The 12,222-nt window shown below is 40.7% G+C and overlaps 1 protein-coding gene across 1 annotated transcript; it reads left to right on the plus strand.

Moving 5' to 3' along the window:
* The first annotated feature begins 1,654 nt into the window (after nt 1–1,654).
* On the plus strand, nt 1,655–8,208 carry LOC4341470 (calcium-dependent mitochondrial ATP-magnesium/phosphate carrier protein 2). The gene is made up of 5 exons (XM_066311642.1): nt 1,655–2,522; nt 4,776–5,561; nt 5,653–5,743; nt 5,822–6,236; nt 7,893–8,208. Exons 1-4 carry the CDS (start codon nt 1,802–1,804, stop codon nt 6,012–6,014), a joined length of 1,791 nt encoding a protein of 596 aa, XP_066167739.1. The 5' UTR covers nt 1,655–1,801; the 3' UTR covers nt 6,015–6,236; nt 7,893–8,208.
* The last annotated feature ends 4,014 nt before the right edge of the window (nt 8,209–12,222 follow it).

Raw genomic sequence — 12,222 nt, forward strand, 5'->3', positions numbered from 1 at the left:
GCACCTATCTATCACAGCTCATTCTCACATGCGTACAAAACGATGGGGCTGAAAATAAGCACGAGGTGGTTGTACAGGACGGTAGGTATTTTAAGTAGTATTAGCAGCAGCTATTACATGCGTCCCATATTACTTGTCTTTTTGAGTTTTTGTTTGTCAATGTTTAATCATTTGTCTTATTTAAAAAAAATTGAATTATTATTTATTTTGTTTGTCAATTGCTTTATTATCAAAAGTACTTTACATATGACTTATCTTTTTTTATATTTGCATTAATTTTTCAAATAAAACGAATAGTCAAACGTTACAAATAAAAAGTCAAAAACGTCACTTATTATGAGACGGAGGGAGTAGAAACAAATCTCGTGATCACACCATCATACATCACTGTCCATCAGTCTCGAAATCAGAATCACTTGCACTTCGCTGGCTCGATCAAATGTATTCAGACACCAGCAAGATACACGAAGGGGACTACTAGCATTCACAACTCGCACGAGGTTGGACCATCCACCCGACCTATATGCAGGAGGTGGTCTTAGCACTCAAGGGAAAAAAATATAAATATATGAGATTTTCTTTTCTAAGGCCCCCTTTGATTCAAAGGAAATTTATAGGAATTTTAGAGGATTTTATTCCTATAGGAATTTTTCCTACAAAACCCTTTGAATCAAAGGAATGAACCCTATGGAATCATATGAAATTCCTATGGAATGCCTCTTCCCATATAAGTTTTGGAGGAATTTTAACAAGAGGTAGAACCTTATGGAAGAAATCCTTTGAGTCTTTATCTCTCCTCAAATTCCTACGTTTTTCCTGTGGTCCAATCAAACGGTCATTCCTATGTTTTTTCTGTGTTTTGCAATCCTCTGTTTTACACTTACATTCCTGTCAGAATCCTATGTTTTTCCTATTTCTCCGTTTTTTCATTCCTGTGATTCAAATGGGCCCTAAAATTGTTTCTTTTATCAGGTTGCTTCTTCTCTACCGAATCATACCAACATACCAACATACCAACAAATATCTAATTCTTTTCTACCTCTCAATTGAACTGTCTCGACGAGTGCTTTCTATGGATACAAAACGTTCACCTTAGACTATCGATGCTATTCAACGGTTCTATCGGGTTGGTATTTTACGTGTAGGGTTTGTGATGTGAAGGTCCGAAGGGTGTTTGGGAGATGGCATGCTTAGAGAGCGACTGAGGAGAAGACAATCCAGTGAAGGGTAGCGAGTTCAATGTGACACGACGTGTCGGTGACACCAATGTAGCTAAGTCCTATGGACAATGGCAAGTGATGTAGGTGGCGGTGCCATGACAGGTCTAACGAGACACGAGATGTAACATGAGCATAATTTTTATCAACCCCTCATTTTTTCTCACAGTCAGAAAAAGAACCATGCCAATAAAGTCTTATCGAAAATGTTTCATGTGATTATGTCATAGTGCTAGTATTATATTTTAAAAAAAATCTTTTCTACTCCGTCTAATGTTGTTTAGGATTAATAATGGTATATAGAAAATAGTAAACATATAAGATATAAATATTGTAGTGTCAATGCAATATTATTGTTTTTATTGTCTTTTTTTCTTTATATTTCCAAAACTACCTCCAGGCTTCTTGGAATGGAACTGCGGAAGAATTCATTCATTTCAAATAGTATTGTTTATTATTCGAGAAAAGATCTCCACGTGACCACGTGGATATCTAACCATCCGTCCCCCATCGCACGGCACCCGGCTGCCCATACCGATCCAGCCGCGCGCCCCTCCCACACATACGGATTTTTCCCGTATTCCATGAGCCCCAAAAAATACGGTATTCCAATACGTATACATACATACATACATACATACATACATACATACATACCGTATGCAGCCTCTCACATCCACGTATATTCCCTTCCCCTTCTCCAACCTTTCCTCCTCTTTCCATTCCCATTCCATTCCCCAAACCAACCCAACCCACCACCACCACCACCGGCGCCGCCGCCGCCGCCGCCTCCCCCTCACCCCCATTCCTTCCTCGCCGCCGGCGCCATGCCCGGCGCGGCGGTCCACGCGGTGGACCCACGGGGCGGCGCCTCCCCGCCCCCCGTCGCCAAGGCGGAGGCGGCGACGGCTGCAGCGGCGGCGGCGGGAGGGTGCGAGCCGGCGCGGAAGGCGGGGGCGGTGACCATGGAGCACGTGCTGCTGGCGCTGCACGAGACGGAGGCGGAGAGGGAGGCGCGGATCCGGGAGATGTTCGCCTTCTTCGACGTGGACGGGCGCGGGCAGCTGGACTACGCGCAGATCGAGGCCGGGCTCGCCGCGCTGCAGATCCCCGCCGAGTGCAAGTACGCGCGGGAGCTGCTCCGCGCCTGCGACCGCGACCGCGACGGCCGCGTCGGGTACGACGACTTCAGGCGGTACATGGACGACAAGGAGCTCGAGCTCTACCGCATCTTCCAGGCCATCGACGTCGAGCACAACGGCTGCATCCTCCCCGAGGAGCTCTGGGACGCGCTCGTCAAGGCTGGTATGTATGCGCTCGCCTCACCTTCACCCTCACCTTCCGCAGCCATTGATCGCCTCCTTCCCGTGCTGTCACACGTCGCTCCGCTGTCCGTATTCTGACGTGTTCGGCGAAATGTGGTTTCAAACGCATTATTACTTTACTTGATTGTTGCTGGATGCTCGTGGTGAATTTGTAGCCATACATTGGAATTGTTCCTTTTTTTTGGTTTTGGTTTACTCGATGGGTAGATGTGTGTTGTAATGTTTGAAGACGGGAAGAAGTCCTTATGCGGCGAACAATGTACTGATACCAATGGAGCTTAATGGTACTTGTAGGGAACATTCAATAAGGCGGTAGGCACTAGATGGTCGGCATGTCCAGTACCTAGGTCCAACGCGACTAGTGAAACCAAGCAATTAGTGAGCATATCACATAAAAGTTAAGACAATAGAACACTAAAATATGAGCACAAGAGCCCTCAAGGATAGTTCGGTTGACTAAAGCACCATATAATGCCTAATTGGTGCGGCCACCGGGCACCTAGCGCCCAATAGTCACCTAGGTGGTACACTGGTACCTAGCCTAGGGCTGAGTTTTAGAACAGTGTCATCTACTGACATTGAGTAGTGGAACCTTGGGAGCATCTGAAAATTTTCAGTTAACATGCTACTAGATTTTGTCCATTTTCCCACAATATTTGAGGAAGGATTGAGCCTAACCACTTAGTAGTGGCATGACTATGATCCTACGGGATCACGTTTCACTAGTGCAATGTGAACTTGGATCTCTGAAATCATTTTCCTATCAGTATTGCATATTATTGCCTGCTGAATGTAATTATTCTGTAGTTAGATTCACTGGAACTAGGGCTGATCAACATAAGACATTGTATTTGCCATCACATCAAACAGGATAAGCCTTGTATTTGCCACCGCTCACAGGTTTTCATATTAGGTGTTCATCTACCATATATAAGTGTTGAAGCTCATAGAATCCAATCCTATTGATGCGTTGCATTTGTCCTAAATCCTCTCTTGTTAAGCAGTTCCACATATTGAGTTCCATATTTTATTAGATTCATTACAATAACCTGCTTCCACTGAATAAGTTGAATTGGTTCCTCATTTTTTGACTGATTAATGTTGGATTTTATGCTTCGTTAATCTTGTGATATATAGTTATGAGAGCAAATATATAGCCTCAAAGACTTATCAGTTTCTTGTTAGATATTAGATTGTCACAGAGTCCAAAAACTGGAGGCAGTTTAAGAGTGCAAACGTTTTAGTTATTTTCCTTATTCCCTGTTCAAGGCGAACTCTATTAGTTTCAGAAGACTGAATCCCTTATTGATACAGCATATAGATCCAAGACTATGTTCCCATACTAAGACTTTCGTAGTATAGGCAACCGAATTTGAGTGCCTCAGGTGAAGTCGAAGCATTCTCACATGATAAAATCACTTCAAGAAGGTGGCTGAAGCAGCTTCCAATCAATTGGGCCCAAACTTTTGGCCTTGCATAATTAGTGAAAGATGGCCATGGTGAGTACCATGTTCCTTTTTCAAATTTTAGCACGGGGTATATGAATTCGATTTAGAGGTAATTGTAGCTGGCCAATGCATTATCTAAGTGGAATTCCTTAAGGTGAATTTAGGTAGGCGGTATATTTATGATTTGTTTTGAACTGGTACGGAGTAACATACTAGCTTGACTTGAGAACTAATAATGATAAAACTGGTATATCAGCTATACCTTCTCATGCCAAAGCTTGACGTGGATGATTTTTGTAATAGAATATTTCTCAAAAGGCTGAGAAGAAAGATTAAATGTGGTAGGGCGGTCTTTGTTCAGGAAGTTTTTTTTGCATTGAACATTTAGTTAAGATGGTTTTAATTTCAACCATATCACGGAGCAATTCATATTAGATTACAATTCTTCATTCAGAGTTGAAAACACTATCATCTTAAGTTCTTAACTTCATGTGATCATATTTTTGTCTCAAGTATGACCAAAAATAATTTTCTTTCCTATGGATGTTGAGCTTGCAGGAGAGCACAATCTGACTTTGCATTATTTAGCTATACCTTATTAATTTATGGTATCTTCTACCAAAAATATACCTTCTGTCAAATTTAAAAAAGCATACACATTGTTTGCTTCCTTGGTTCTGCTTTGCCTGAAGTCTTAAATATATTCATAGTTGGGTTATTTAGAGATTTTATTGTTTGCACATCCATAATATATCTTACAAGCAATGTCAGCTTGTTGTTTGCAGGTATAGAGATTGATGATGAGGAGCTTGCACGGTTTGTCGAGCATGTGGACAAGGACAACAATGGAATTATTACTTTTGAAGAGTGGAGGGACTTTCTTTTGCTATATCCTAATGAAGTAACCATTGAGAATATTTATCATCACTGGGAAAGAGTATGTCTTGTAGATATAGGTGAACAGGCTGTTATACCAGAAGGCATAAGTAAGTCGGTCAATGCAAGTAAATATCTGATTGCAGGAGGGATTGCAGGTGCTGCATCTCGTACTGCAACTGCACCTCTTGACCGCCTTAAAGTGATCATGCAAGTACAGACTACACGAACTACAGTCATGCATTCAATTAAGGATATATGGAGCCAGGGTGGCATGTTAGCATTTTTTAGAGGGAATGGATTGAATGTTGTGAAAGTTGCTCCAGAAAGCGCAATAAGATTTTATGCCTATGAAATGCTGAAAGAATATATTATGAAGAGCAAAGGAGAAAATAAGAGCGAAGTTGGTCCTTCTGAACGTCTTGTAGCTGGTGGTTTGGCTGGTGCAGTAGCACAAACAGCAATTTATCCCGTAGATTTAGTGAAAACACGACTGCAGACTTATTCATGTGTGGATGGTAAAGTACCTAGTCTTGGTGCATTGTCAAGGGATATATTGATGCACGAGGGTCCTCGAGCATTCTATAGAGGTCTGGTTCCATCTTTGCTTGGTATTGTCCCTTATGCCGGAATTGATCTTGCTGTATATGAGACATTGAAAGACGTATCCAAGACATATATCCTGAAGGATAGTGGTGAGCCTCCATTCAGAAACTGTTTCTGTTTCCTACCCTTTTGCTTTTCAACTCCGTTTCTTGATTCTTGAATTTTATCATGGTTGTGTAGATCCTGGTCCTCTAGTACAACTGGGCTGTGGGACTGTATCAGGAGCCTTGGGGGCAACATGTGTTTACCCTTTACAGGTTATCAGGACAAGGTAAGAATGCATTGTCGACTTGTAAAGAAAAGAAGCAAACACACACTCTTTCTCAACAGTACTTTTAAATCTTTGTAGACTGCAAGCTCAACGAGCCAATTCAGAATCTGCATATAGAGGTATGTCTGATGTATTCTGGAGAACGCTACAGCATGAGGGTGTTTCTGGATTCTACAAAGGAATCCTACCAAATCTTCTTAAAGTGGTGCCTGCAGCAAGTATTACCTACCTAGTGTATGAAGCAATGAAGAAAAATCTCTCCCTTGATTGAATTACGGAGCTGTTTGGCAAATCGGCCATCATTTATTGACATGGCTGACTGTAGAGATAATGACGATACATGATTTTACTGGTTAAGTAGCTACTTTTTTGAAGTGCAAGACGGTGCCTTCAGGACAGAATTTGAAGCTATGGTGGCATCTCTCTTAATTTTCATTTCCCAGAAATGAAGCGATAACCATCAGATCATTGAGACATCTTTGCTGGCGTACTGGTACAATTCCTAACTGTCATGTTATATCACAACAGTTATACTTGACATGCCCTTCTGTTCTTTATAACAACTCCTTTTTGTACATACACAACTACTTTATGCTGCTGCACATACTTGGAAGTGAATAGTGAACAACATAGCTTATATTAGCAGCCACAGCGACTAGAGCTGATGATGTTTCTTAGGAGTTAGCTTATGTAATTATGCTTAATCAGCAAGCTTGAAAACTGAGCATTTTGTCCTTTTTTTCCCTTGATCCTGTGACAGAGAAACCCAGTGGGTACTGGAAGCTAAATGCCTAAAATTTGCTGATCCTGGTGTACAGTTTAACTGTGCTCATATGGATAGTTAATACTCTATAATACTTTAGTCTTCTAGAAGTGGAACATACTGTAAGAGACAGCTATCGTATGCATAACTTTTTTTTTGTATCATAGCTGAATACACCTTGGTATCATGAATAGACTTCAAAAAAAGTGAAAGACTTGAAAAGGACTATGTTAATACTTTAGTTTATTATTTAGTTAAGCTGCAGGATATTCAGAGGTATGAGTATGGACCCAGTATAAGTTAAATGTGTGTGCATATTAATGGCCAAAGTAAGATCGAATTTGACTGATACTAGATCTGGAATCAAATATGTTAATGGCCAAAGAACCTGAAAGGTACAGACGGAAATCCATTCCATACTGTTTTTGCAGCTAAATCTGCTTGCTCGTCCTCCTCCTCCGATCTTGTCTATTACATTAATGCACACAAGAGAGCGTCTAAACATTAGGACATTTCAATTTCATTATATGTGCCAATCACGGAATCACCTGCCGTGGAAGTGACTAAATATTTTTTTTTCCTGTTAATAATATTTGTATGTCCTGGAATATCAATGGGATCAGTTCTGTTTGGAAGCATGATCTCTATATGACTTTATAAGGTGATGAAATGAAATGTTGTTTGCTTTGAATGAAGAAACATTATTAACTTGTATAGAATAGTTAGCTTGAAACGTTATGAGATTTGTGGTCTATTTTGTCTCCTTGAAAACCGTATGTATAAGTGGTACTTCTGTTCTAGATGCCCTGGTACTTCAAAATAATAGGAATAAAAACAACAATTTAATTATCTTTTCTTTGTTATGAGCCTTGATTCCAGATTTCAGGACTTGGGAGCATTGCCGTGGCAAACTAGTACTAAGTATGCCCAGAGTTTAACGAATCTTAGTTTGTACTCATTGTCCCATACAATTCATGCAACTGATAACAAATATGCTTGTTGAAATCTGTCGAATATACAGCTGGCTCTTTTCATGTGTCAGGTTCTAATTGTATTATTGGAGCCAACTTCATAGCATTACTGCAATATTGTTTGCCAATAGTTTCAATTCCACTCCAAATGAACTATGTTACCTACTCTCTCTGTCCACAAATATAAGGGGATTTTAGCTATGCACCTGGGAGCACTTGTCCATGTATATAGTCAAAATACCTTATATGTGGACGGAGGGCCTGATCCTTGGTGAATTATGATACTGTTCTAATTCAAGAGTTAGTTTATGAACATGATAATTTGTTCAGTTATTTAAACTTGTAACTCATGTTCTCACAGATCTGGACAAATTCTCTTCTTTATGACTCATTTCCTTTACTTTTGACATTTCAGTAAGGCATCGTTTGCTCCGAGTTAGCTGGTCCTCGTGAATTCCTGAAGGCTTATTTTGCCCCTGTCCTGGGGTGAGTTTTGTTAGTCAAACTGTAAAACACAGGAAAACACTCTTTAACTTAATTTACCATTCCTTGTGCTCCTGAAATTAAAGAGGAGCTTGACCTTTACTGACGACGAAATTGCCCTGCAGAAAGGGTGCTGGTTATACATGCCTGTATTGCCCCTTGGCTACATGCCAAAAAAGTCAATGCCTACTGTATGTAATAATCTGCCAGCTTTACCAATATAACTTCCTTATGGTTACCCTGTTAAATGAATACGCAAATGACCCGGTGAGCAGTGTAAAGACGGTAAAATGCCCCTCAAATTGTATGTGTACATGTATATATATGTGCTTAGAAGTTAGAAGTTGATCCCTTTCTGGACTGCTTACATGGCAGTCTTCTCTTGTTCCATAAGCAGTGGTACTGTGGCTTGCTCCATACTTTCTGAACTGGCATTCTCAGAAACTTGTGGAAGTTTCAATAGCTGCCAACGTTTGTGCAGAGCAAGGAGATGGTGTGCTGTCAGCTGCCATTGTTGTTTACCTGTTGTTATCAGAACATCAGTGGTCACTCATGAGAGGCCTTGTGCTGCTGTGTGGCATGTAGATTGGATACTCCCAATTCAGATAAACTCTTGAGCAGCCATGTGTGCAGTATGATTAGAAGGAAGCTTCTTGATGAAAAGAGTTGAGTGCCTCGAGAGGTTGATGTTTCACAGTCTCTGGGTTGTTCTGGTCTTCTAGAAGCTCTCGCAGTTGGATGAAAGCTACTCGGTTGGAAGAGCTTGAGAAGTGGAGGGGAGCTGAACTGGGCAACCGGGGATGTAGACGTAGGGAGAAACCGGGCAGAAGCTTCCTGTTCCTGGTGCTAGCTGGTGATGCTGGCTACAGCCTCTTGCGTTGTCTCGTGTCTCTCGTCCACCCGCTTCTCCACTATCCCTTTTGGATTTAGAAATCGCCGTTTCTTGACCAGCTGACCGAGGTCTAGTGTTTATAGGCACGTGAATTGTTGCCAGAAATAACCTTAGTAAAGTTTGGCATTATGTTGTTACCAAATTTTAGTGATTATGGATGTATTTGTTTGTAGGCTTATCAAATTTTGATAGAGTTTAAAGTGGATGTATTTTGAAAACTACTAAAGTTTAATAGGGTAGCAACGGTAGTGGAAGCCACTCATAAGAACACATAGACGGAGACTATACTCCTCTCCAATAACACGTAGTGGCTTTAATTTTACAAGTTGCCCATATCAATTTCTATTTTAGTTCACGATATTATCTCAATTTATATACACTATGTCCATAATTTTACATTAAACACTCTAAAGATGGGGTATTAGCATAACCCTCCTCACCATTTCCCATATTCTCCTTTCTCTCCTGACATGCTCCTCCTTGGCACATGCCAACAAGCACTCTTGGGCACCGTCATCGCTTCATTTCTCCTCATATATGACCTCAACTTCTTCGGCCGACGAGCTAGCCATCAGCATAGATCAAGGCTGGTTAGGGCTGAGGAGATTATCGTCAGGTCGATTTTTCACCGTCAACCATCAAACAAGCAAAGACCTCGCTAAATCTGGTCATGAGCGTGCCAATGCTAGCTACAAACTTGTTGAATTTGGTCAGATCGAGGCGACGTGGAGCAACGAAATAATAAGATTAGGGTGGCGCAGAGGTAAATCGGTGCAACATCCATGGTGGTGGGCCCCTTTTCTCCCTCCCTCATCATCAGCCATCTTCCTCACCCTCTCTTCACTTGTCCCTGGCAGTGAGCACCGCCGCCTTCTTTCATATTTGACATATCTAACCATACTCCGCCTCTCCCTAGTTCCAGATTTGGCCTTCACTGCTTGGAACTCGAGGGTACGGCCTCACTCAATACGGTTTGTAAGTAGATCGTCTTAACTAGACACAAATTCCTTTTGCAAGACACGTGTAGCTCTGTTGTGGGGCATGGGCTTGACTAAAGTGGAGGCATGGCTCAGATGTGGTAAGCCGAAACCACAAATCTACTTGTCAGTTGTCATGTTGTTACCATGTGAATGGTCCTCTAGAAATAGAGAATTTCTTTATATCTGTCTGATGTAAAAAAAAAAACCTCACACGTGCTACTTCTATCTTAAAATAAATCAATTTAAGATTGGAGACATTACCTAAATCTACTATTATAAATCTGGAAAAAGAAACTTTTAATCTAATGTTAGATTGGTTAATTTTAAAGAAGGAGTAGGTTTTAGGATCCTAGCACTGCTAATTTTACGGTTTTACCACACCAAGCAGCGATGACCTCTCAATCTGATGAATTGAGATTTAGTGAAGTCCTAACTGTGACTGCAAGTTAGGAACTGCACATCATCTCAGCCATCCATTTTTTCAATGAACGGTCTAGATCTGATGCTACAATGTTGATGCTAGTTTTACAGTTTTTTTTTCGTGTGAACAATACTTGATAGATTTTGGACCCTCAGATTTACATCAAAAGGTCCTAATGTGACTGCTTATGTTGCAGTCACACTAGGTACTGCACCGGATCCAAATCCCAATCCCAATCTGCCGGGTCACCACAGAGGCGACAAGTGTCCCCAAACTCCCAACAGCGACGTCTCCCGGGACGCCCTAGAAGGACGGATCCTGTCACCACCACCACCACCGTACTCCTACCATAGGATCTCCCAACGTGACAGCCAGCGCGGGACCCTCCCTTCGATTTGCGTCACGGCACGGCAGCGATCTCTCTCTTTGCTATGCTTCGCTTTCTCCTCCGCTTTCGCACTTGGCAGGCGACGGGGAGAGCCTCTCCTCTCCTCTTTCCGTGACGAAGCCGTCGATGCCGCGGTCGGCCACCAATGAGATCATAGGCAGCAGGGACGCAGTACAAAAGGGGAGCCACAGCGTGTTGGGTTTTGTACTGCAAATCCCCGGGCGGATAGGGGATAAGAACAAGGACGCCTGGGAAAAGTAATCATCAGAGTGAGAGAGAGAGAGATAGAGAGAGAGGGCCCAGGTGTTTAAAAAAAGAGAGAGAGAGAGAGGGCCAGGGAAAAAAAAAAGCAGGTTGTAGGATTATCTAACACAAGAACACCAGGACAGCAGCTGAATCGACATACCTCGTGCAAACATTTCCCATGAGTTCATGCCAATTCTATATTTTCCAATTTCTTGTATTTTAGTGGTATTTTTTCTCTAAATTTTCTTTCTAAGGTTTTAGATCATTAGTTAACCCAATTCCAATCATTGATGTGTCACCGGGCACGGATAGCTTGTGTATTTTTAGCTATTTTAGATCATATTAATTATTATATTACTTTAAAAATTACTCCCTCCGTTTATAATTCGTTTCATATTATAAGTCATTTTTATTTTCTCATCAAACTTCTCTAAACTTTAATCAAGTTTATAGAAAAATATAATAACATTTGTAGCATTAATTTAATTTCATTACATCTAATATTGAATGTATTTTGATAGTTTATTTGTTTTGACTAAAAAAGGTCAAAATGAAACAAAGGTACTCCCTCCGTACTCGTAAAGTAAGTCGTTTGGACAGCGACACGGTCTCCAAAACACAACTTTGACTTCTTGTTTCTATAAATATTTATTGAAAAGTGATATATGTGTACTTTTATGAAAGTATTTTTCAAGACAAATCTATTCATATAATTTTTACATTTTCAAACTCAACAACTTGAGAGTTATTCATGATTTATATTCCTAAGGTTTGACTTAAACATTGTCCTAAATTACTTACTTTATAAGTACGGAGGGAGTACTATATAATAAGTATGTGGAGGACAAGATCCTCAAAAAAAAAAAAAAAAAGCTTCGCCACTAATTCGAATACAACTGAAGGTGATTATCTTTTCATGGTTTAAATGAAATTATTGTCACATGAGAAATGGACGATCTTTCCTACCAAGGATTTATAAATGGCATTGTTGGCTACTAGGTGTCCAAAATTTCCCAATTGGGGATAAATCTATGTAAACTCAAAAGTATAAGACAATAAATTGTCTTCAATTTGTGTCGACCTTGTTTTCTTGGTACATTGAGTACCCTAACCATTTTAACTAGTGAATTCAGCACAATGCTAGACAACAAAAGTAGTGCAAAAGGTTGTTCCTTCCATTACACATAAAAGGAAAAGAAAAGAGCTTCAAAAGAGCAATTGTTTGTACAAGAGCGCAAATAGTTGGGTTATAGTTCCACTCTAATTGGATACTCTAGGTCGTTGCAAGCAAGCATTTCCGATGCAATACTAGTACTATAGCTACCTATATCCCAT

The sequence above is a fragment of the Oryza sativa genome, chromosome 6, assembly GCF_034140825.1.
Source record: "Oryza sativa Japonica Group chromosome 6, ASM3414082v1".
NCBI lineage: Eukaryota > Viridiplantae > Streptophyta > Magnoliopsida > Poales > Poaceae > Oryza > Oryza sativa.